Below are 26,710 nucleotides of genomic sequence, written 5' to 3' on the forward strand. Positions count from 1 at the left end.
AATAGGAGCAGTCACCTCTGCAGCTGCCCAAGGTCTCTACTCATCCACCCTCCAACAATTAGGCCGCTGGTCTTCTTCATCCTTCTCTTCCTATGTTCGCCCAGATTTCCACTCTGTTCTAGCTGCTCAACATTCTCTCAGTTCTCAGGTAAGAACTCCCCTCATTAACTGCTGAAGGTTGGCCTTCTCTATTCTACGTTAGGCTTTCGTTTCACCCATTTTCATCATTTTCTTCCGACTCGCTAGGGCTCCTCCCTCCAGTGCCTGCCAGACGCAAGCAATCCCTCTCCATCTCTCTAGACTTCACTTCACTTTATGAGGTACATCATCTTCTTCATCCTCGCTTCTCTTCACCATCATCTCTCTAGGCAGGCTGTTTTTCTTTAATTTCTTCTCAGGCTCTTCCTTTTTCTCAATGTCACCTCCGCTCAACTTTTTCCTTTCTCATTGCTTCATGGCCCGATCTATCAGCTCCATTGCCCTCACGGCAGATCTTATGGAGGACCAATCCTGACATAATTAAAAATAAAAGCAGACATATATATATTTTGTTTTTCCATTTCCTTACACATGCATTTTCATGAAGAAATATATATATTTTCATTTTCCTTACACATGCGTTTGCATCAAGAAATGTATATATTTTCTTTTTCCTTTGCCTTACACATGCGTTTTTATCAAGATATGTTTATATTTTCTTTTTCCATATCCTTAGACATGCCTTTGTTGTTTTTACATGTCCTCACCTCTCTTTTTCTTTTACCGTATGCATTTCTCCTTCATTATGCAAATGAGGAGGGCTGCCTTCTTCTCTCCAGCTCCTCTACTATTGGTCAATAAACAGGAAGGAGGAGGATCCATGTGCAGGCCGAGGCTGTGTCCCAATTTAGGGGCTGGATCCTTCCAAGTCCGTACTTGTGGGCCGATTATGTCACAGCGCGGTGCGGAAGGTCTGTCAAATGCGGCTTACAAATGTGTCCTTCTTTCGCCTGATTTGAAGAATGCATTGTGAGCATCCTTCACGGTCCATGTTTTCCCATGATTCATTGCGGGTCGAAGCGGTTTGGTCAAGCAGTGGCAGCCATGGCGGACCACAGTGGCAAAAGTTGTGAGTAAACTGTGAGAAATTACCCTTTCTGTGACACGAATGAACTTTTACAATGTTTTTAGTGCGGGAATATAACTGTGTAGACGTGAAAAATCTGCTTGATTTATCAAGATATTGCTTAATTTCAAATGTGCTCCGACATGTTCGGAGTTTTCCAATCCGATAGTAACTGCCGGCTTGCCTCACCGGACTGTCGGCACTGAGTTCTGTCACGATGTGGTTTTGGATTGGACCAAAGTGCAGACAAGAGCTCGGCAGCCGCATCTTAGTAATTCTTCAATTTATTTACAAAGGTCAAAAGTTGTAGCAAAAACACTGCAGGTACGAATCAGAGTCAGGATACAAGGACTTACAAAGACACTGCAGGTACTCGAGGCAAAAACGTAGCAAAGATTTCCAAAACGAAGCAAAAACAAAGCATAGACATGGTAGGGAACGGGGTTGTGATGAACACAAGGAACCAGCCAAGAGCAGAGACACCAAACCAACTAATATACTGGGGAAAGACAAAGGCAAGAAATCAAGGGAACTGAGAACAGGTGTGACAAGAAGGCAGGGAAGCAGAAGGAACAGGTGAAACAAATACAAAGGCTGAGGAAGAATGAAAGGAATAAACAAACAGAAAACACAAACTAAGCAAGAGAATAAATCAGAGGAGGAAATAAGAACTAGAATAACTAACTAACTACTAAAGTAAACAGAGAAACTAGAGGGAAACAGAAACAAAAACAATAACCTAAGAAATAAACAAGAGCCCATAAGAAAAATCAAAATTACAAAATAAACAAACGTAAACAATAACTAAAGCTGGAATAAGAACAAATACCTAACCAAACACAGATATACTAAATAACAATCCAAAGGTGAATAATAATAATAATAATAATACAAAAACTAATAAGAAAGCAACAACAAAAGGAACTAAGAGTTAAAGGAAGACAATACACACAAGGAGATGGTAGAGGGAGCAAAAGAAACTAATAAACATTATGCAAAAACCACAATAGAAACATCTAGACAAAATAAACCATCACAAGACACCAAAACCAAAGTCCAAAATGTCACACTGTGACAAGTTCCTGCTGCCAGTCATCACAGTGAACGTTATATTACGGATCAGAAACAGGCGGACCCAAGATTCAGCCAGACACAGTACTGAAAATTTAAAAGGTTTATTCAGCCACAGGAAAACGTCATTCAGGTTAAACTCCACACAGCTTCCAGGAATCACTGGGGCAGAAAGAGGGATTAGTGACTTGTAGTTTCTCCAGATATTGCAGGGATCAGAAAAAGTCACTAACCTGCTTTTGTCTTGAGTAGAACTTGAAACCCAGAGGGGAAACCTCAGTGGGCGGCAGGCAGTGATCTCCACAGCACAGGTAAGAAGTGACTCCAGGCTGAATAATCCAAGGGCAAGGCTGGCTCAATAATCCGAGGACAGAAACAGGGTCAATGATCGGAACAAGAGACGTCAGGCAAGGGGCAGGCAGAGGCATAAACCAGATGCAGGAAACAGGGTCGAAAACCAAAATCCAAACAGTCTGACAGGGAGCAGGCAGAGAGGCAAAAATCCAAGAGGCAAGGCAAGGTCAAGAAACAATGATCAGACAGGAAGGAATGCTGGATATCTACTCACACGATGGCTTTCAAAAATCTGGCACCGTCTGCTTGTCAGAGTCAGTATATATCAGGGGAGACACAGGTGCTTGGCATTCCACAGATTGCACAACACTGCAGTAGCCACCAGGTGCATCTCATCTGCTGATTGCAGCCAGGGAGACAGGGTAGAGCAGACGTGCCAGAATCATAACACGTTAAACACAAGTGATTTCTAACAGTTTGTGTTAGTATTATTTTAATGTATTGTGTCATTTGTTCATGTAAGTCGATTTGACATTACAGGTGATATTAAAGTTAACCTGAATAAATGGACAATTTTATGTAATCTTACCGTATTGCTGGAGAGTGTGATTGAGAATAAATAAGCTTTTAAATATTCATTTTTGGTGAAGAAATGTGCTATATGTGTTTTAAAAGTATATTTATAATTCAGCTAGCATTATAATTTGTGATTCCAGGTACAGCTGAAGAGAAATACACTTTCAAATGCAACCAAATCTCAGTAAAGAAGTGAAAAGTTTGAAAGAGTTTGTTTTAGGCAATTGGGGACTGGGGCTCCATTTATGATCTCACCTCGTGGCGTATCAGTGACCCTAGAAAGGTGAGGAATCAGCCCAGAATTACAGGGAGGAGCTGGTCAATGACCTGAAGAGAGCTGGCACCACTGTTTCCAACGTTACTGTGGGTAATACACTAATACGTCTTAGTTTAAAGTCATGAATGGCACGGAAGTTTCCCCTGCTTAAATCGGCACACGTCCAGGCCCGCACTGGGTTTATAGCTGGGCACTGGGGGCCTGGCTCGTCTCCCTCTGAACCTGCGCAGATTGTGGCACTGTTGCTGTAGTTTATATATTATCAGTTTACTAATCTGTAAACTAAAGCCTAAAATGATAAAATCGTTACATAGGCTAGTCTTTTACTACCTTGAAATAATGCGCCACAGAGCCGTCAGAATCCCTCTCGACCTCAGAATCACAATCATGTAATTTTTTAAGCATTTTTAATGCCTCTTGAGCAGAAAATATCCTTCTGGAAGCCATTTGTAGGATGCCAACAATCTCCTTCTCAGACTGCGTTCTATAGTGGTGGTTGCTAGGCAATGTATACTCCGCCGGGGGAAAAGAAATATCAATGTAAATAATAGAGCCGTCAAAATAGCGGCTGTGGTAGTTAGAGGTAGAAATACTTAGATCATTTATTTACTTTGTTATTTCTTTTAAATAGAGACAGGAATACACAAGACACAGGTTCAGAAAAAGTCAGGATGCCAGGAAGATAAGAGTTTTAATAAACCAGAGTTATGGCATGTCAAACTTTCAAAACCGTCAAATTGACGGCCCTGGGAGTTCTAGTGTTAAGGACCTTCGGCCATGGATATCCTCACCCGTCAGCTAAGCTCGTCCCTCCTCCACCCCACCTCCACCCTCTTCCTTCTCATCTCCTCCCGGCTTCCTCACTTCCCCTGGCCTCCAATCCACCACCAGTTTCAGGTCCCGGGGGAAAGACATCTTTAATTCTAAGCCTAAAATGTACATCTAAGCTCACGCCATTCTCAGCATTCATGTCTTCCTCCGGGATCTGAGCGCCAAAGTAATAATCATGTAATCATGTATCAATAAACTTTCCTAATCTTTGTGCTCTTTGTGAGTCTTTTCAAGTTGAAATACCATAATACATGAAGGATTTTATAGTTTTTGCATAAGCAAGACATGTAGAAGCTTTACATTTCAAGCCAATATTTCACAAAAATGCTAATTCTTTTCATAACATGAAACCCCTCAAACTTTGATCAGCCTGACTTTTTGGCTAACAAGCTTAGCACAGTTTGTATTTTAACATTTGGCTTACAAGAAAACTTCCCAGACAACACTTGGCAGACTGCTCACTGTCAATGGAATCATATCACATCTGTTAAAAATAAAGTCGCTTAATCAAATCAGTGACATTTAAACTGTTCTAGCAGCTAATTGTACTCCTTCAAGCCTCTCTTTGAAAGTAAAAATATTCGGAAAAAGCAGACAAGTTAAATGTTTGCTTCATAAAATTAATACAAGTAATAAAGAAAATTACAAAATATGACTCATAGCCAAACTGAGTACATGAAAACGGAACTTTATGTAGCACATTCTAGTGATACAAAGTAGTAGTTGTGTGTATGCAAACATATCTATTAAACAGTAAATAGAAGGTTTTACAAAAATGACTACATGATTGTTGACATCTGTAACAGCCTAATTCCCTGAAATAAGCTGTTCCCCTTCTTCAGTGACCATTGTGTGCTTGCCTCCACAAGCAGATTCTCTTCACTAGTGTGCTACCCACCAAGCCTAACCACACAGGTCTCATACCCAATAAAGAACTATGTGGAAACACTATATAGTGAAATATTGTACATGTAACACTCTCATGATGTTACATCAATGCTCTGTGACCAGGAGAACAAATTTTTTCAGTGGAACTGAATTTGTCACGACACTGCAACATCAAGGGCTGGGTTCTTCATTGTGTTTGCTGCGGTTGTTTCTGACAACATAGATGGATGGCGTACACTGATGCAGCGTATATTGCTAATTGCTGTACGTGGTAACCGCTTTAGTGGTAAACGGTCACAACGTGCACACATCAAAATTTGATGTTGTAAGTTTATTACATCTATGTCGCATAGTGTGTCATGCAATAGTCTTGTAAGATTGTTAATCTCGTACAGTTTAAGAAGGCCATTAGTCTCAATCTTAGTCACTGTGTTAGTTGTAGTTTTAGTCTCCTTCAGCTACACATGCTTGCTTTGTGTACAGTCAAAAAACCTGTCAGCTGTTCTGTAGATTAAAAGGTACTCTACAACCCCCTCCCAGTGGGGTGTCTAACATTCTGACACTTGGCACAAAGCAGGCACAACCAACCCAGCATCACAGGTAGCTACATTTTTAACAGCAGTTTTATTGCTGCTTTATTGTCGCTTCCGAAGATTAGATGCTTTCTCTTACTCAATGCTTAATTGAGTAATAGAGCACAGGTATAAGTAAATAAAATTCCTCATACAAAATACTGTCTGATGGATGAACTATGATTATAAAATTACACAAACAAGAGCAAAGCTGCAGAGGGGTTATCCCCAACACCCCCATCTTATAAGATAAGAAGAGGAAGTACAAGTACAAGTAACCATCATGCTAACCCTAAAACAACAGCATAAATATGGCCTTTAATTTGCATCAGGATCTCATTAAAGAGTAACACTAATTGTATAGTGCTTTAAAAGTGTTTAAAGTCTTTAATGGACAAATTGTTTTATGCTTCTTTTTTTTCTGGCAGCTGAAGCAGATGAATATGTAAATTTGGCCTCTTTGGAAGTTCGGTCTAATTATAATACAGCATGTGTGTGCAAAGAAAACAGAACCAAATCAAAACAAAAGAGGTCCAAACAAGTTGGCAAAGGCCACCTTGCAAATGCTATGCTATTCTATGATCTAAAAGTCTTTCTGCGGTCTAGATTTCCTAAAAGCTCTGAAATAACCCTTTAGTTCAGTGATGATAGGAAGCTCTAAACCAGATGACAACATTAGCATAGTTATTCAGAATCAGAATCAGCTTTATTTCCAAGTTTGGGCACATAAACAAGGAACCTGACTCCAGTACGCTTTGTTCTCAGTGAAAATTAGGTCTTAATGATCAGCCAGTCATGGTGTTCACACAGTGGACACAAATTGTTTGTATCTTTTCTGTCATTCTGTCACTGTTAATGACTTTGCTGAGAACCCAAAAGCCACAGAAATGATTTAAAAGTGTTGGAATCTTCTTCAGTATTTATGTAACAGAATATCGTCAGCTAGCAAAACAACAGGATGCCAAGCTTAAAGAACTAACTTCATATCTTGGTTGTAGAATAAGAGTCTGGACTCAAAGAGCAGCTTAACAATGACAGAAAGACTTGGAGGACTAAAAGTATTTTAAATTCACAGGATATTTAATTATAAGATCACAATACCCCTGAAAGTAATCAGACGTAATCCTGCTTGAGCAAGCTGTAAGTTGCATTGAAAATACCTATTGACTGACTGATGTAAAATCTTTAAAAAAATTGAGTTTTAAGAGCAACATACTAGAATACATTTCTAACGTCAGTTTTTGAAAATGTGACTTTAAGGAAGGTTCTTTTGGTATTTAGTTATTTTAGTGGCTTTAGGTTTCTTGGCTGAAAGGGCTGCAGACTGTAAGAACTGAAGCTGACAATAAGAGCAGGAAGCTACTGTTGAAAAACTGGTATAATTTAATTTAACCCAAACCACAGGCCGTCAGTGTCTCCTGAGAGACGTTGGTAAATAGTACAGATCACATTGCCTTCCAAAAACCTCATGAAAAAACATGAACTAGTTCATGAGTGACTGTGAATTTAATTCACAGTTATTACCTGACGAACTGTAAACATGAATTAATTGTGTTATAACATGTCTTCATTTGTGAAATAGTTTTTGAACAAGTCGTTGTTAAGGGGTCAAAATTCACAACCTAGCAGATTACTGATCACTGATCAATAAACTGAAAATTCCAGAAAACTTGCACAAGGATTTTGCACTTTTTGATTTAGCTATGGATCTACAAATTTTTATTTTGACATCTATTTACATATAATGAAATTTCAAGCGGACTAATTAATGCTGCGTTCCATTAACCTCGGAGTCTACGTCATCTACAAGTTGTAGTGTTCCAGTTTCCTGCTTGCTTTTGTTCATATTGCAAGCAACTGTAACAGCAGTCTTACAACAATAACAATGACAATAAACAAAGTTCTATGCGGTATTTCGTGCATATAAACAGCATTGTTTTACATAAAAACACTAATTATGTCAACAACTGATTTGATTTTGTTTTTTAGCAGCTCCAGAGCAATATCTCCAACTAGATGTACTGTCAGACAGGCAACGAACATAGTTCCATCAAGGTGACAAAGCAGTCGGTCTGCCGGAAAACGTTTATTCTGATGCTGCTGTGAATCTTTAAGTTAAAGCTTAAAGCACTTATTCCCACCAGTTGAACTTTTTCGCATTCTATCATGCTAAATGGTAAATGCCCTGCTCTTGTCCAAGGACTCCAAAGCACTTTACACTACAGTCATCCACCCATTCATACACACATTCACACACTGACAGTGGTGAGCTACATTGTAGCCACAGCTGCCCTGGGGCAGACTGACAGAAGTGAGGCTGCCAAACAATCGGCGCCACCGGGCCCTCTGACCACCATCAGCAAGTAAGGTGCATGAAGTGTCTTGCCTGAGGACACAACAATTGAGACGGACAGAGTGCAGATTTGAATCAGCAACCCACCGGTTACAGGATGTACCCCTACCACTCTCCCCACTATCGCCCACAAACCACTGCATGTTTTGTTGGGATCTTATGTATTATACCAATAAAAAGTAATGTATAGTCCTGAAGTGGAAAGGATATGTGGTTTTAATTTTCTTTTTACGAGTGAAAACCATGGAGGCCATATATTTTCTGACACTCAAGTCAGTATTTAAAAAGCCATCAGTTTTGTAAAGTTACAGCAATTACAGCTGCACAGCTGCAAGTCTTTGGGCTATGTCTCTATCAGTTTTGAACATGGTGATTTTTCCACATGCTTTGCAAAAAATCTCAAGCTCTGTATGAGATGAGGTACATGTGTGAACAATTCAGTTTTGAAGTGTTAATGCCACAAATTCCTAATTGGGTTTGGGTCAGAACTTTGACTTTGTGCTATTTTGTCGCATAAATATACTTTAATCTGGCCATTTCACTATAGCTCTGGCTGTAAGGCCCTGCTGGAAGGTCTCAAATATTTTGCTTTCTCTGATAAACTTCATCTAGTATTGCCATTTCATTAGCCTTGTCCATCTTCCCATCACCTTTGTCCAGCTGCCTTGTTCTTGTTGACAAAACCATCCACACAGAATGATGGTGCACCACCATGTCTCATGGTGACGATGATGTGTCCAGGGTAACATAATGTTCTTTTTCCTCCACAGATAGCAATTTGTATGTAAGCCAAAAACTTTAATTTTTGTCTCATCTGATCAGACCTACATTCTTCCACATGTTTGCTGTGGCCCCCTCACATGGATTATAGATTCATATAGCTTCACATAGCTTTCTCCTCTATTAAAGGTTAGATCTGTAGAGTGCATGACTCGTTATTCAACTAACAGATTCTCCCACCAAAGCTATTGATAAATTCTTATGAGTTGCCATGGGCCTGTTGGCTGCTTCACTGATTAATGCTTTGCTTGGGTCTGTCAGTTTAGGTGCCTGACTATGTCATGGCAGGTTTTCAGTTGTCTTCCTACTCTTCTTCATTTTGGATGAGGGAATTAAACGTTCTCCATGAGGTGTTACCTGCCTGTTACCAGCCTGACCCCATTCAACGATTAACGTCTCTAAATAAATATTTGACTTATTCTTTTTTTGTTTTCATATCTGGTGACTTTTCAATTTAATGAGGACATATAATTAACATGAAATATTTTTTCTCATGTCCTATACATATGATGTATGCATTTGTGTTCTTTGGGGTCAGTTCGACCACAGGCTAAATATATCTGTTTTACACAAATATGTTTTGGATGTTTTGGTTGATATTGATGTTACTATAATATGAAATTTAAAATCCTTCAAAAAACTTTTGGGCCCTAACCCTATGTAATCATAGTTATAGTTGTGTGAGAACCACTGAAAGTTCAAACGACATGGAGAAGGGGAAACACTGCGAGAAGTGTTTGTTTTTTCCCATAATGTGGGGGCAGAAAAAATATCGTTCCTGTGAAGAGATTGATACAACTTGTACAGCAGCCTTCTGAACCATCCCTTTTGGTGCTCTGTGTGCTATACCCTTCTGCTCTCTTCTCAACTGAAAATTACTTCTAAGAAAAGCTTTTGTGTGAGTAAGGGGTTGTCAAACTCTTTGACCACGAAGGTGACATAGATGAGAACGTGTCTGAGACATAGTATAACTTTGGTGGTCTTAGGATTGCATCTCTGCTTTTTGCCGGTGTTGTGGTCCTATTGGCTTCATCAGCTCGTGATCTACAGCTCTCACTGGAGGAGTTTGCAGCCAAGTGTGAAAAGGAAAGGATGAGAATCAGTACCTCTAAGTCCGAGGCCATCGTCTTGAGCCGGGAACTGATGCGGGCACTGTACCGCTCTGTCGTGGTGAAGAGAGAGCTGAATCAAAAAGCAAAGCTCTGGATTTAACGGTCGATCTACGTTCCTACCCTCATCTATGGCCATGAGCTTTGGGTCATGACTGAAAGAAAGTGATCACGGATACAAGGGGCCGAAATGAGTTTCCCCCGCAGGATGTCTGGGCTCTCCCTTAGAGATAGGGTGAGAAGCTCGATCATCCGGGAGGAACTCAGAGTAGAGCCGCTGCTTCTCCATGTTGAGAGGAGCCAGTTGAAGTGGCTTGGGTATCTGATTAGGATGCCTCCTGGACGCTTCCCTGATGAGGTGTTCCTGGCACATCCCACCGGGAGGAGGCCCAGAGGAAGACCCAGGACACGCTGGAGGGAATATGTTTCTTGGCTGACCTGGAAATGCCTTGGGATTCCCCGAGACGAGTTGGCCCAAGTGGCTGGGGAGAGGGAAGTCTGGGTCTCTCTGCTTAGGCTGCTGCCCTCGCGACCCGACCCCGGATAAGCGGATGACGATGGATGTATGGATGAATGGATTCTACATTCTCATTCCATCTCCAATTTTGAGTTATCTGCTGTTATTTCAGCTTTTAACTTTATGTTCTCTCTCTTTTCTCTTCCTAGAAGCTACACCTGGCCTGACTTTGTATCTACCTGTGACACCTCCTGGAGGGGGGAATCGTCCAAGCTTCTGCTGCCAACAACTTAATGCTCATCTTCTATCAATGATACACTTGGCCCTGTCTTTCAGTGTTTAACCCTATTTTTCTCCTAGACATAGCTACTGACTGAGCTTTTACTGTGACTAACTGTATGTGCTCTCTCTCATACTCTAAACTTGAAAACTGGCTCAGAGTTTATCTGTTTTTTCTTCCTGGATGAAACCACTAAAGAGCTACATCCATTAACACCTACTTTTCCTTCCCATAGAATGTACTCCTGGATCAGTGCTTCTGTGCTCTTTTTCCTTCTCTGCTCTGTTCTCTCAAACCCCCAGTCGGACGTGGCAGATGGCCGCTCACACTGAGCCTGGTTCTGCTGGAGGTTTCTTCCTGTTAAAAGGGAGTTTTTCCTCTCCACTGTCGCTACATGCATGCTCAGTATGAGGGATTGCTGCAACGTCAATGCCAGTGACTGTCCACTGTCTCTACATGCTCATCCAGGAGGAGTGAATGCTACAAGTCACTGACTCGATGCAATCTGCTGGGTTTCCTTAGGTAGAAAAACTTTTTATCCAATTTGAAGAAATAACTGAATCTGACTGCACTGTTGAAAATGAAAATTAACTAATGAAAGTCAGACATTGCTTTTCAAACATGCTTAAACAGAATTATATTAAAAAAAAACCTCTTAAAACAGGTCTGGAAACAAATTATGGTACTCCTGAAAATAATGTAACCAAATGGACATGTTAAATCAAGGTGTGTCCATTAATTAGCATCACAGGTGTCTACATTCTTGTAATCAGTCAGTGGGCCTATATATAGGGCTACAGGTAGTCACTGTGCTGTTTGGTGACATGGTGTGTACCACACTCAACATGGACCAGAGGAAGCGAAGGAAAGAGTTGTCTCAGGAGATTAGCAAGAAAATTATAGACAAGCATGTTAAAGGTAAAGGTTAAAAGACCATCTCCAAGCAGCTTCATGTTCCTGAGACTACAGTTGCACATATTCAGAAATTTAAGATCCATGGGACTGTAGCCAACCTCCCTGGACGTGGCCACAGGAGGAAAATTGATAACAAAACAAATAGACGGATAATACGAACGGTAACAGAAGAGCCCAGAAAAACTTCTGAAGAGATTAAAGGTGAACTTCAAGCTCAAGGATCATCAGTGTCAGATTGCACCATCAGACGTTGTTTGAGGCAATGTGGACTTAATGGGAGATGACCAAGGAGACCATTGTTGAAAACAAATCATAAAAAAGCCAAACTGGAATTTGCCAAACTACATGTTGACAAGCCACAAAGCTTCTGGGAGAATGTCCTATGGACAGATGAGACAAAAATTTAACTTTTTGGCAAGGCACATCAGCTCTGTGTTCTCAGACGGAAAAACAAAGCATATGAAGAAAAGAACACTGTCCCTACTGTGAAACATGGAGGAGGCTCTGTTATGTTCTGGGGCTGCTTTGCTGCATCTGGCACAGGGTGTCTTGAATCTGTGCAGGTATAATGAAATCTCAAGACTATCAATGGATTCTACAGAGAAATGTGCTGGCCAGTGTCAGAAAGCTTGGTCTCAGTCGCAGGTCATAGGTCTTGCAACAGGATAATGACCGAAAACACACAGCTAAAAACACCCAAGAATGGCTAAGAGGAAAACATTGGACTATTTTGAAGTGGCCTTCTATGAGCCCTGACCTAAATCCTATTGAGCATCTTTGGAAGGAGCTGAAACATGCCGTCTGGAAAAGACACCCTTCAAACCTGAGACAACTGGAGCAGTTTGCTTATGAGGAGGGGGCCAAAATACCTGCTGAGAGGTGCAGAAGTCCAGTTATAGGAATCGTTTGATTGCAGTGATTGCCTCAAAAGGTTATGCAAGAAAATATTAAGTTAAGGGTACCATCATTTTTGTCCAGGCCTGTTTCATGGGTTTATTTTTTAACATAATTCTGTTGAAGCATATTTGAAAAGCAATGTCTGACTTTAATTTGTTCATTTTCATAGCATTTTTATTCATTATTACCTTTGTCAGATTCAAGTTATTTCTGTGACCATAGTGGGTTTTTCCTTTATTAACCGAGGGGTACCAACAATTATGTCCACGTGTGTATGTAGTCAACAAGCAAACATGTGCCTGACACATAAAGTTGGGTAACAATTTTCATTTTGACTCTTTTTTAAGAAGTTTAAATATCAGGGCTCAAACACAAAAGGTGTTAGTAAATTTGAAGGTAATAGCAGGGGTTAAGTTCTCCAAAACATTCCCCCTGACATGTTTGCGTGTTCCTTGGTCTTCACCATGCTGTTTGTTCACTAATGTTCTCTAATAAACCTCTGAGGCCTTGACAGGAGAGCTAGATTTATACTAAGGTTTAATTACACACAAATGCACTCTGTTTACAAACCAGTGCAATCATCTGAAGTGTATGAAAATGTATGCAAGGCATTGTACCTATGGGTGCCTTGAGGAATTTACAGGAAGAACTACCTTTCTAATATCAGTTAGTGAAAATTTATCTTTAAACAACAACTTTTGATATTAAGTTACATCGGTACCATCAGGTTTCCTGGCTGAGAGAACCCTAGACTGTACAAATGAAAACTGGCAATAAGATCAGGCAAAGAGGAAGTGAGCAACAGCTGTTGATAAACTGGCATCATTTTATATAACCCAGACCACAGGAAATAAATGTCTCCACGGAGATGATAATAAATAGTACAGAGTGAAATGCCCATAAACATTAACTCTTTTCTTGAGATGCACAAACTGTGTATTTGTATTAGAAACACAATGTAGTATATCACTGTGATGGTTACTTTGACTACTGGGGGAAAGGAACACAAGTCACAGTGACTTCTGGTAAGTTCTAACCTAATATGTTTTAAGATGACAGGATTTAATATTTATTTTTTTAATACATTATTTTTCATGGTTTTATTTACCATGAAAACTGATGTAGGTCTATCAAAAGCATAAACTGTGGAGAACAGGTAGGCACTGGTGAAAAAATATAAATTTTTAGATGACACAGATTGTTTTTGCACTAAAGTGCTAGTGAGATTTATCACTGTGACGACTACTTTGACTACTGGGGAAAAGGAACCATGGTCACCGTCACATCAGGTAAAATACAAAGCTTATTATCGACATTCTTGTATTTAATTAATTTCAATAGAATTTTCTTCGTTTTAGCCTGAAAGGCATCCACAGCATCTTAGATGTCTGTTTTTTCTATATTGAATTTACTTAACTGAGACATCCTTTAGTAATGGAAAGAAACAAAGGTCAATGTCAAAGCTGGTTTAAAATTAACCTTTTCTGTTTTAAACTTTCATGTTAAAGTTGTAACTATTAAGGTGTTCAATTAACATATTTTAGATCAGCAGCAACAGCAAACTCTTGCTGCCTCTTTTTGTATGTTGAACATGTTAAGTTGTCACACTGTGACAACGCTTTTGACTATTGGGGAAAAGGAACTATGGTAACAGTAACATCAGGTAAGTCGATGTTATTTGGTCACCCTAATGTCTAAATTTAGCTTTAAAACGATTTTCCGCAAATGTTTGTTAAAATAGAGTTGTGACAGCAGATACTCTACTTATTTCTGGAAAACCTTTATTAATCTATGCATTTATTTGAAGCTTTGGTGGTGTCTTAAACGTTGAGGTTTTATTAGCATTTAAGTTACGTCCTGTCAAGGTAAATCCTTGAACATGTTTTAGTCTGGGACACTTGGAGTTTTGTTTTACTGTGACTACGCTTTTGACTACTGGGGAAAAGGAACAATGGTCACCGTCACCTCAGGTATGAAAAGCTTTGAATTTCCAATTTGGAACGATATTTGAAACAACATGAGAAAAATAGTTTATTTTTTCAGCTTTATTGGATCATGACAATTTGGCATTTAAAAAGACAGTCAACTGTATTTTTCTGTTGAGGGATGAAGTTAGCAAAATTCAAATCTTCTAGTTGTTAAATTCATGTGGAGTGATTACTCAATGGGCAGATGTATACCAAACAGAATGAAAATTGGAAATATTGATGGTATAGGTTTTTGTTACAAGTGTAAGTAGACTGTATTACTGTGACAACTGGGCTTTCGACTACTGGGGAAAAGGAACGATGGTAACAGTAACATCAGGTAAAATTTGTACCTCTAAAAAAAACGTATTGTATTTTGTTTATTATTTTTATAAATGTGTTTCTTTATAATATCAGAATCTGAGGTTAACTGTACTTCGAGAGTATTTACTGTCAAACGGAAATACTCAAGTGCAATATTGACTAAACTGATAATTAGGGATAATCACCTTTAGATAGGGTAAAATGTTACTGAATATCTTGATCAGCATTAGTCCATTTGGCTTTTCATACTGAGACTTAAGTAGATTCATCACTGTGCTACGGTGCTTTTGACTACTGGGGAAAAGGGACAACAGTCACCGTCACTTCAGGTATGAAATTAAGTTGTGTCTAAGTAGCAAAAGAAATTTGTAATTAAATAATTGTTTTTTTGTTAAAATTTTCAACTCGACTGCAATATTAAGGATGGTGAATATAAAATCATTTGGCTTCTTAATTCGGTTAAAGCATGCTGTTCTGCAAATTTCAAATTTTCAAATGATTTTTGACAGATTTTGAAATAAGACTTAAATTCCAGATTTATTTTTAGAGACAGAAAGTTAATCATTCTGTGTGAAGTGCTCAATATTTTTAAAGTGAATGTTGTTAAAACTAATAACTGTTAGGGAACGCAGCAGTTCAGTGACTTTAATTTGAATTTCACAAAGTACTTAAAGTTCACCATCGGCAAATTGGCCTTTTTATGTACAAGAATTAAGTAGTTCATCACTGTGCTACGCTGCTTTCGACTACTGGGGAAAAGGGACAACTGTCACCGTCACTTCAGGTATGAAATGAGTTTGTTTCTAATTAGCAAAAGAATTTTGCAACAGTTTTGTCACTTTTGCGGCTTCTTATTGTAAATAGTTTTTTAAAGGCTCAGTGTGAACTGTTTTTGTGTAGTACTCAATATCATCACACTGAACATTGTTAAAACCAGTATTGGTCATTGTATTGTGGCTCTTTAGGAGGTTAAATAGTATTCCACAAAATAATACGAATATATAGGCGTAAAAGAGTTGGAAATTTACCATCAGTATGTAGGCCTTTTTATGTACACGAGTTAAGGAGATTCATCACTGTATTACGATGCTTTTGACTATTGGGGGAAAGGAACTAAGGTCACCGTCACTTCAGGTATGAAATTACATTTTTTTTTAATTAGACGTTAACATTTTAAATTTTAAAATAATCTAGCCGGTTTATAAGTTAAACTGGTAATTAACTTTATGAACTGGCTCAAATTTTGAAATGATTTTAGACAGATTTTTAAATTCCATGTTTATATGATGATACCAGTTTATAATGTCTCAAAGTAAACATTTGAGGGGTATTTATTGCAGTATCTCAATATCCTCAAACTAGATATTGTAAATTAATCTAATTGGGGTTGTTTAAATGGGTTTTACAAAATAGTGGCAATACTGAAGTGTTAAAAACTTTGAAGTTCACGGTCGGTAAATTACATTTTTATATTAGGAGTTAAGCTGATTAATCACTGTGTTACTATGAAGCTTTTGACTATTGGGGAAAAGGGACAATGGTCACCGTCACTTCAGGTATGAAATTATTTCTTTCTGACTATCAAAAAACAATTGTAATCACAGAAAAAATTTTTGCTGTATTTTATCACCTGATGTTGATTTTATAAATAAAACAATCTTGCGACATGTAATTTAGCTTAGAACATAACTCAGTGAAATGGTTTACATTTTAAAATGATTTCAGACAGATTTCAGATTTTCCGATAACTAGAAATTACATTTTTAAATTACATGTTTATATTATAAATGTGTTTATGATGTCTCAAAGTGAACTGCTGTTAGAAGCTATTTATTGTCTTAAGTTAATACCCTAAAATCAGATATTAGACTGTTAAAATTAATAATGTAGACTCTTGATTTGAGTGGTATTTGTGTGATATATATATATATATATATGTGTGTTTGTGTCTGTATGTTTGTATTCTTAAATGTTTACTATTTTCATTATACAACAATGTTCTCTTAACAGTATTTTGTCAAAAAGTAAAACATTTATTTGTAAGCTAAAAGTAAGTTCCAGAAATGTACTTAGTCTGTGTTAAAAGTTAAAAAAACACTTTTTTTAAATGTGACCGGTTGCCTGTTGAATCGTGTGCAAAGAACACGGTATTACATTTGTAAATAAGGTACAATTTGGGCAGTTTCAAATCTGAAGACATTGTTTTTTTGGTGTTTTTTATGTTTTATATGCTCTTAAAATTGACATCAATGGTAAGCATGTCTTTGGTGGTTTATTTGTATTTTATGAAACAGTGAGATAAATGAAATGTTAAACAGTTTATTACACAAATATTTTGAACAATGTCTTACAAGTTGCTTGTGATTTGTGGGGAAAAGGTATGTTGGTAACTGTTATTTCAGGCAGGTAGAGTGCCTTTAAATTTGGGGACATAACTGTCAAAATTAGCTAAAACCTTAAATTTGTTTTGCATATGGCTATGCCATCAACAAAGGTGATAGATGTTTGTGCACTAACATCTTTTATTTAAAGGGAATTACATATTTAAAAATGCTGGTATTAAAGGTAGGATTTCAAAGCAAAAGAGGACTTTAATATCTGAATGTTGAAACTTTCTCTGTTTTTGTGCTGTACTTTGTCACATTGAAGGCCTTTTTCTCTTAAGTCTTGAGAAAAAATTATGTCATCTAATTTTTATATTGCTTCTTTAAATGTGCTCTTGTTTTTCCTTTTTCAGCTACTCAGAATGCTCCGACTGTGTTTCCTCTGATTCCATGTGGTTCTGGAAGCAGCGACATGGTCTCCCTCGGCTGCCTTGCCACCGGTTTCAACCCCTCTACCATCACTTTCTCATGGCAACAAGGCAGTACTTCTTTGAACAACTTCATCCAGTACCCTCCAATGCAGAAAGGCAGTGAATATGTGGGAATCAGCCAGCTTCAAGTCAGCCGACAGGACTGGGAAGCAAAACAATCTTTCAAATGTCTTGCAGATCACGCTACAGGACAGAAACATGCTTCAATGGTGAAACAAAGTAAGATTAATGCAAAGTGATACATCTTTGTAGTATTTTGTTTTAATTGGATTTGGTTGTCTTGTATTTCAGATTATAGAATAATTGAGCAAATTCCTTAATATTATATTTATTATTTCCTAACTTCCGAACTTGCCCTGTAAGCTATATTATCCAGGACCTATTGTTGAGCAAGGTTTATATAATTACTATGTTAAAGAAACATAGTGGAAAATCACAACTGGTTTGAGTTTATAGAAATGAAAATTATATTTTAATAATGCTTAAATGGGGGATATGCTTACAAACATCTTTACTGATATTTAGTAGAATTAACCAGGCGGAACGAGACGGTAAACCTAAAAGTTTTCCGAGCATCTGACTTAGTTGGTTTTCCTCTTCACTAATATCTTTTCTCTTTTTGTCATAGACTACATTTGCATCTTCTGCTTTTTGATGCCTAAACAATCCAGTTTGTTTCCTGACTTCTGCCTGTGTCTGTTTTTTTGTCTGTTGATTAATAACTTCATTAATGTCCATATTAGTCTGTGCTTGCCAGTCAATGTATATGCAGAAGTGTGTGTAAGTTCTTTGGCATTCATTAATGCCAATTTTTCCCTCTTAGATGACATAGAACAACTTTCTCCTGTAAAAACATAATAAATGTTTACCATACATAAGTTTGATTATGTTTTAGGAACTAGTTAAGGTACATAAGACCTGATTTCATGAACCAAGCAGCACATTGTTTCCCAGGGCTTCTGCATATATATAGATTTTTTTCCTTGCTTCTGCAAACATATATGTGTATCTCTTTGTCTTTCAGACAAGGTTCAGGTTTATGAGCCTCCGACTCTTAAAGTGTGTTCCTCCACTGACGAGAGAACAGAGGAGGCTTACTTCTCCTGCTTTGCCAAAGATTTTTCACCAAATAAATATGAGATCAGATGGCTGAAAGATGATCAAGAAATCGCCGGGAGGATAGATGAGGTCAACACATCGTCTCAGGGAAGAAATGACACAAATGGAACTGTCCTGTACAGTGTTGCAAGTCTGCTCACACTGAAGTCCAGTGAATGGAGTGAAGAATCAAAAGTAACATGTTTATTTACGGGAAGAGGGGAACGAGACACAGTAGTCCAGCGGAATTCAACTGTGTCCAAAAAGGAGTGCACAAGTTGTGAGTTCAATGCTAGTTTTTGTTGAACCAGTTTAATTTCCAATTTTATGCAACCAATTTAACATTTTTTTTTCTTTCTTTTAGCAAAAGTAGGGTGTCCCTTTGCAGATGCAGATGTAAGCATCATACCTCCCAGAGACGAGAAGATGTTTGTGAACGGAAAAGGAACCATAATATGTCAAGTCGCCATCAATGAGGGAGGACCTTACACGGTTGTCTGGGAGGACGAGAGTGGAACTGAACTGTTATCTGAAACTGTGACTAAAGGATCAAAAATACATCAAGCTAAAATTGAAATTACCTATGAGGAATGGACCAATGGTGTTAAGCGTACCTGTATTGTCCAAAGCAACGACTGGTTTGACACAGTGAAGAGAGAGTATCAAAGCAATACTGGTAAGAAAACTGTTCAGAATTTGTCATTTGCCTATCTATATTTCTGCTTCCTATGACAGTAAACATTTTGTTAGACCTATCTTCTCAGGAACATAGATGTCTTTTTCAGATTATAAGGTCATTTAATTTGTTACCCACATTCTGATTTTTCTCTCATATTTGCAGGAGGGGTTTCAAAGCGTCCATCAGTGTTTATGTTGACCCCTGTAGAACAAATTAGAGAAAATACAGTGATCCTGACTTGCTATGTGAAAGACTTCTCTCCTAAGAATATTTATGTGGCTTGGTTGGTGGATGATGAAGACGTAGGCACAAAACATCCATTCAGTACCACAGAACCTGTGGAAAACAATGGATCCTTCTCTGTTTACAGCCAGTTGATCCTCACAAGAGATGACTGGGAGCAGACTGGTGTGGTGTACAGCTGTGCTGTTTATCATGAGTCACTGGCAAAGTCCTCCAGATCCATTGTCAGATCTACTGGATACAGAACCAGTGACAAAACCAACGTGGTCAACCTCAGCATGAACGTCCCTGAAACGTGCAAGGCCTAGTAGATGTTACGTTGTGTCTGTGCGTCTCCTGTTAATTAATTTTTTTTGTTCTTTGATGTTTGTTGTTTGTGATTTAAAATTGTGTTTGTGTGTTTTTAGTGCAAATTTAAAATCAAAATAAAAAAAAAATATTCGCCAATTGAGTTGATGTTCGTCGCTTTCACTTTTTGTGTACTTGACTTGTCTTTTAAACTAAATGTCTCGTCATATCATGTTTTGAGTTAGTTTTGTCCTCATTAAACCCATGTAAGATATCACTGGAGTTCCTCATATTTAAAATTTTAAACCGGTGTGCAATAACAATACAGGAGGCTTTTGAAATCTTATAGTACTTACTAGAATACCATCACCTCAATAATTTAAGTTTCTAAAACACTTGGATCAAATTCCATTTGCTCCTTTAAGTTGCATGGGTAGAGCTTACTGTGTTTCTGTGAAATGTCCTTGTGTGACTATGTTTCATCTACTGGGTCTTGCACCCCAAGCACGTCAGATGACTCCGTAGCTCTGATGAGAGGGGCTTTCACAAGCAAGTCAGTGTCACAATAATAGTAATTTTGCTACTGTAACACTAATAAAATACTTATAGACACACAAAACTAGTATATATCTGAGGGAACAGTAAAGGTTTATATAAGTCAATTAATTAATTTAATTTAATAACTCAAAAACAGCAAATATGGGCAATTTTCTCAGGACATGACAAAATGCACTAATTTCTAACTGTGCACCAGAACCAGAAATCCTGATTGACGATAACAGCTACTCAAGTGGATTCATAGCAGCAGAGGAAGATGACATGACTAACACAGCTATCACCTTCATCCTTCTCTTCCTCCTCACTCTGGTATTCTCCATCGGAACCACTGCTTTTAAGGTAACATGTTAATTCACTGTTGGCACAACTTTTGAATTACTGAGATAAATACTTAAAACCAAATGGAAATTTCCAAAATGACAAAGACTCCAGTGAATGTCAACAAAGCCTTTGGAGTAGAAAGTAGTCACATCCTTAAATAAAGGTTTTATAGCTGCAATGTATTTATGATGCAGCAAATTCTAAAACAAGCATAGTATCCTCCTTTTGTATAATTTTCTTTATATTGAATCACATTCATCTAACAGTATGATGTTAAAATCACAGTGAGATTTAATACACTTATATGAATAGAAAACATACAGGTCCTTCTCAAAATATTAGCATATTGTGATAAAGTTCATTATTTTCCATAATGTCATGATGAAAATTTAACATTCATATATTTTAGATTCATTGCACACTAACTGAAATATTTCAGGTCTTTTATTGTCTTAATACGGATGATTTTGGCATACAGCTCATGAAAACCCAAAATTCCTATCTCACATAATTAGCATATCATTAAAAGGGTCTCTAAACGAGCTATGAACCTAATCATCTGAATCAACGAGTTAACTCTAAACACCTGCAAAAGATTCCTGAGGCCTTTAAAACTCCCAGCCTGGTTCATCACTCAAAACCCCAATCATGGGTAAGACTGCCGACCCGACTGCTGTCCAGAAGGCCACTATTGACACCCTCAAGCAAGAGGGTAAGACACAGAAAGAAATTTCTGAACGAATAGGCTGTTCCCAGAGTGCTGTATCAAGGCACCTCAGTGGGAAGTCTGTGGGAAGGAAAAAGTGTGGCAGAAAACGCTGCACAACGAGAAGAGGTGACCGGACCCTGAGGAAGATTGTGGAGAAGGGCCGATTCCAGACCTTGGGGGACCTGCGGAAGCAGTGGACTGAGTCTGGAGTAGAAACATCCAGAGCCACCGTGCACAGGCGTGTGCAGGAAATGGGCTACAGGTGCCGCATTCCCCAGGTCAAGCCACTTTTGAACCAGAAACAGTGGCAGAAGCGCCTGACCTGGGCTACAGAGAAGCAGCACTGGACTGTTGCTCAGTGGTCCAAAGTACTTTTTTCGGATGAAAGCAAATTCTGCATGTCATTCGGAAATCAAGGTGCCAGAGTCTGGAGGAAGACTGGGGAGAAGGAAATGCCAAAATGCCAGAAGTCCAGTGTCAAGTACCCACAGTCAGTGATGGTCTGGGGTGCCGTGTCAGCTGCTGGTGTTGGTCCACTGTGTTTTATCAAGGGCAGGGTCAATGCAGCTAGCTATCAGGAGATTTTGGAGCACTTCATGCTTCCATCTGCTGAAAAGCTTTATGGAGATGAAGATTTCATTTTTCAGCACGACCTGGCACCTGCTCACAGTGCCAAAACCACTGGTAAATGGTTTACTGACCATGGTATCACTGTGCTCAATTGGCCTGCCAACTCTCCTGACCTGAACCCCATAGAGAATCTGTGGGATATTATGAAGAGAACGTTGAGAGACTCAAGACCCAACACTCTGGATGAGCTAAAGGCCGCTATCGAAGCATCCTGGGCCTCCATAAGACCTCAGCAGTGCCACAGGCTGATTGCCTCCATGCCACGCCGCATTGAAGCAGTCATTTCTGCAAAAGGATTCCCGACCAAGTATTGAGTGCATAACTGTACATGATTATTTGAAGGTTGACGTTTTTTGTATTAAAAACACTTTTCTTTTATTGGTCGGATGAAATATGCTAATTATGTGAGATAGGAATTTTGGGTTTTCATGAGCTGTATGCCACAATCATCTGTATTAAGACAATAAAAGACCTGAAATATTTCAGTTAGTGTGCAATGAATCTAAAATATATGAATGTTAAATTTTCGTCATGACATTACGGAAAATAATGAACTTTATCACAATATGCTAATTTTTTGAGAAGAACCTGTAGACTGGAAAATAATAGGACAGCTTTGTCACAATGTGCAATTTCTATCTCATGTTCTATCTCATGTCTATCTCATCTTATTTCATCGTGTTTTCCCTCTTCCAGTCTCATGAGAACAGGATTTTTGTTTCCAGGACAATCATTTTCTAAAACAGTTTCCTTCTTGAGCAACTTTCTCAACATGGCTTCTCTAGTTCCAAAGCCCAATATTCCAAACCGATTCATTTATATGATTATTCGTGTTTACCAAATGAGTATACTCATGTTCATACTAAATAGGTGTTCTTTCCATTTAAATTGCACATTTGATTCTAACTGGATTAGCAAATTGGCATAAAATGACATACCAGAATGCTTGTTTGGCCTACATTTGAGCAAGATAAAGAATATACTGAAACTGGGATGTTACTCTGATTGTGCCCAAATGTAAAGTGCTTTACAAGTAAGATGTATTCTAATTCTACTTAAAATTATTCTTGTTATTAGCAGTATTATAGAATAGGTGTGGCTTTCTCAGAGCAACAATTTATCCTGCAACTAGAGCTTCCAAATTGTGACATCTGAACAGGTGAAATAAAGCGCCTACATAGTGTTCTCAATGACTCAGAAAATGTACTTCTTCATTGAAAATACAATACATTGTTCAAAATTAAACTTCTTAATTCCTTGTCATTTCATTAATGCACAACATTTTCAGTACCCCGCCTCTCGCCCATAGACTGCTGGAGATAGGCACCAGCTCCCCCGTGACCCACTATGGAATAAGCGGTAGAAAATGACTGACTGATTTTCAGTACTTTAATTTTAATATCACGGAGGCGCTTCTAAACATTTTCTCAGATAAATGTTTCTCAAGTTTTAAAACTAACTGGATAATTGAACTAAAATTATAAAAGAAAAAATATTATTAGGTGGTAAATCTATTAACAATCTGCTGAAGGTTTAGCTTTGAAGACTAAAAAACTAAGTTGTTTATTGAACAACTTCAAAGACCAGAGAGGCACAAACTCCCTGGTTAATGTTTTAGTTATACATGTTTGTGTATTGTTACGCCTAATTTGATTTTACAATTTTATAATGGTTTAATAACCAGAGCTGGTAAATTTTATCATAAAAAAATGCCAAATTTTCTTCTGATATCTTGTCGAGTAAAACATTTGAAGTGCCATGAAAATAAGGATTTCAAGCTTTTCACATTGGAATAACAATTGTACAATACAAAGAATGATGAAATTAGCTCATATTCTATTAATTTAATTTAGCCAAGTAATACTTATGATTAAAAAAAAAATTGCCTCAATGAATTTTACACAATTGTGTAGTTGATCTAATTACTTTAACATTCTAAAAACATTAAATAAAACAATACATAATCTTCACATTTACCACAATACAGTATTTTCACCCATAATAATAATAATAATAATAATAGTATAAGGGATCTTAAAAAACAAACAATTAGCAATCTCTGGTGTTTTAGTGATTAAAAGAATAGCAGTTAAATGCATTAAATTAGTCAAATTTAAGCTGAAATCATGTAAAGATAACATTTGCATTTTATCCTAGTATGACTGCCAGGCAAACAAAAGGTTACTTGATATGAGTACATAGCTTAAGTATTATTAAGTGTAATATGTTGTATAAGTTTTAGAAATAAGGGAACTTTAATAATAGTTTCCTATCTTTTATTGTTATTTTTAGTGTGGAAAAAAGTATCTGAAAAATAATTACCACTTTTGGACAGAAGTAGCTTTTTATCACTGTCGTTGGAGTGTTCATAAAACTTCAGCAAAGCATTATTGTGTCCATTTTCTCCATACATGTTGATACAATAAAATCAGCAACATAGTGATCAAAAGTTATAAGACTGTTTTTCATTAATGTTTACCTTTCTTTTCTTTTCTTTTCAGGTCAAATGAAACAAGAAGAACATAAAAAGGACATTTAATTCAAAAATACAAAAAACATACATACTTTTTTTTTTACTTTCCTCCAACTTTTCATATCATGTATTTCTCCATCATTCCAAATCTAAAAATCTTCACATCACTTTGAGCAAAACATTTTTAAAAGAGCATACTTTAACTGTAGTGTTCTTTAAATTTTTAGTCCTTTACAATATTTTAAAACCGTTCTTGATTTTGTATTTTATGTGTGACATTGTTATTATCATTGTTCTATACTCCACCAGCACCTGGAACCAATGGTCCATGTTCAGCTCTATATGTAAACTTAGTACATTTCACAGTTGGTTACTTTTTTCAGTCTGTTATTACTGGACTTGTAAACTAAAACCTTTGGCAAAGTCATGAGAGATTGCCTGTGTGATATGTTATGTAAACCAACCTGAGATATTTAAATGTGCTCTCTGTTTCTCTTACTGGCATAACTGACCCTCACACCTGCTGTCTGTGCTGCACTGTTGCTCACTGCGCTGTTTCACTTCTGTTTTTTGGTCCCCTTTTGGACCTGGGTGTTACACAAACCTTCCGCTCGTTGCAAGCTCTGGTTGCTCTGCTCTGTCAAGCTCAACATCTGTGAAATAGACTTGTAACCCCATTTTTGCATTTTTGTACAATGTAGAAATTTAAAACTCTGCCATCTAGCATAAATAAAAGCAAACTGCACCTAAGATTCAAAGCTGGTTAGTTAATGACCACAATTTGAAGGTATGTATTAATTAACTCTACTTAGATTTCATCTTTTAAAGAATTAGTGTTAAAACTCATAATGCAGCATTTTCTCACGCATAATCTCCTCTCTTCTCCAGATGATCAGATTGTCTCCCCAAACATCACCTTGTACCCTGTTTGGGACAATGATTTTGGGATTTCACAAGTCAGACTCATCTGTGTTTTGAGCGGTTACTTTCCCATGCAATTGTCTGTGGAGTGGTACAAGAATGACGGTTATCCAACGAACATCATTCCAAATGAGAGAAAGCTTATGAATGCAGAAGGACAGGAGAAAACCATCAGTCTAACCACTGAGATTAAACCAAATATGGACGACTGGAAAACAGGAACAAACTTTACTTGCAAGTCCACTCACAAGGGCAGTGTATTTGTAAAAACAACAGACATTTGCCAGAGTAAGTTTATACATGAATTGTCACAGTTTAAATGGTAAATTAGATCAAATAAAAAGCAATGTAATTGAATCATAGGGTAATACTTTTCACTCAAACACAGTAGGTGAAACTAGGGCACATCAATACTTCTGACGATAAAAAATTTAATTGTATTTGAAATAGGTGGGGGAAAGATGGAGGTCTTGTAGGGTGATGATCTGGTCCAGAGTTAAGTAGGTCAAGTGTTAAAGCAGCTTGTCTTCTGTGAGACATTTCCTGAACATTACCTCTGCATCTATTATGGATTTACAAGCTAAAGGTTAAGTGACATTCAAAGATACAGAAATTTCCCTTGGAACTGATTGCAGTTCTTAGATTTTGTTGGCAGAATCTCTGTAGTTCTATATTTGGTGTGAAGTGTTACCTCCCTGCTGAGCAAAAAGTACTGCAAGGTTTCCGGCAGTGTTGTTCGTAACTGAGGTAATGCTCTTGTTGATGAGTCTGAGTCCTATTTCTTCCTTGTGTATCACTGGGAAACTGCATCCGAACAAAGCAGCCTAATGAGGGCATAATGCTTAATTGATCATTTTGTGACTGTGTTCTTTTAAGTGATTGTTCTTTGTCATGTTTTTTTGTATTTTTCACTTTCAGCTTCTTTAAGTATCCCTCCTACATTTCAAATTGTGATTCCAAGTTTTAAGACTGTGATGACAGAATCTTTGGTGAAGGCAACATGTTTGGTTTATACTACTTTTGATGCCAAAGTTACCTGGCTGTTGGATAAAAGCAACAAACAGAGTGGCATAATGAAGCAGGTTTCAAACACAACTCATATATCCAGTGAAGTGACAGTTTCCTCAAGTGAGTGGAAGCAACTGAAGACCATAACATGCAGAGCACAACATAAGTGTTTTTCATCTATGGAAAAGACAGTAAATGTAGCAGGTGAAGCAGCTCTACAAGTAAAATATTGCACTTCATACAGTGGCTGAGATAAAGAAGTATGAATTAA

The 26,710-nt window shown here is 37.7% G+C and overlaps 1 protein-coding gene across 3 annotated transcripts in view; it reads left to right on the top strand.

Moving 5' to 3' along the window:
• Window positions 1-26,710, top strand: part of LOC124862937 — a 294,054-nt gene that overhangs the window by 262,651 nt on the left and 4,693 nt on the right. For 2 of the 3 annotated variants that reach the window (XM_047357153.1, XM_047357152.1), the window contains exons 1-3: window positions 20,579-20,716; window positions 24,539-25,719; window positions 26,350-26,643. In XM_047357153.1, the coding sequence (XP_047213109.1) occupies window positions 25,359-25,719; window positions 26,350-26,643 (655 nt within the window). In that variant the 5' untranslated portion in view covers window positions 20,579-20,716; window positions 24,539-25,358. Of the gene's footprint in view, window positions 1-13,643; window positions 13,695-17,433; window positions 17,731-20,578; window positions 20,717-24,538; window positions 25,720-26,349; window positions 26,644-26,710 lie in introns of those variants that run through there. The other variant, XM_047357154.1, reaches the window with a different exon arrangement.

This window comes from Girardinichthys multiradiatus, chromosome X (genome assembly GCF_021462225.1).
Source record: "Girardinichthys multiradiatus isolate DD_20200921_A chromosome X, DD_fGirMul_XY1, whole genome shotgun sequence".
In the NCBI taxonomy this organism is placed as follows: Eukaryota; Metazoa; Chordata; class Actinopteri; order Cyprinodontiformes; family Goodeidae; genus Girardinichthys; species Girardinichthys multiradiatus.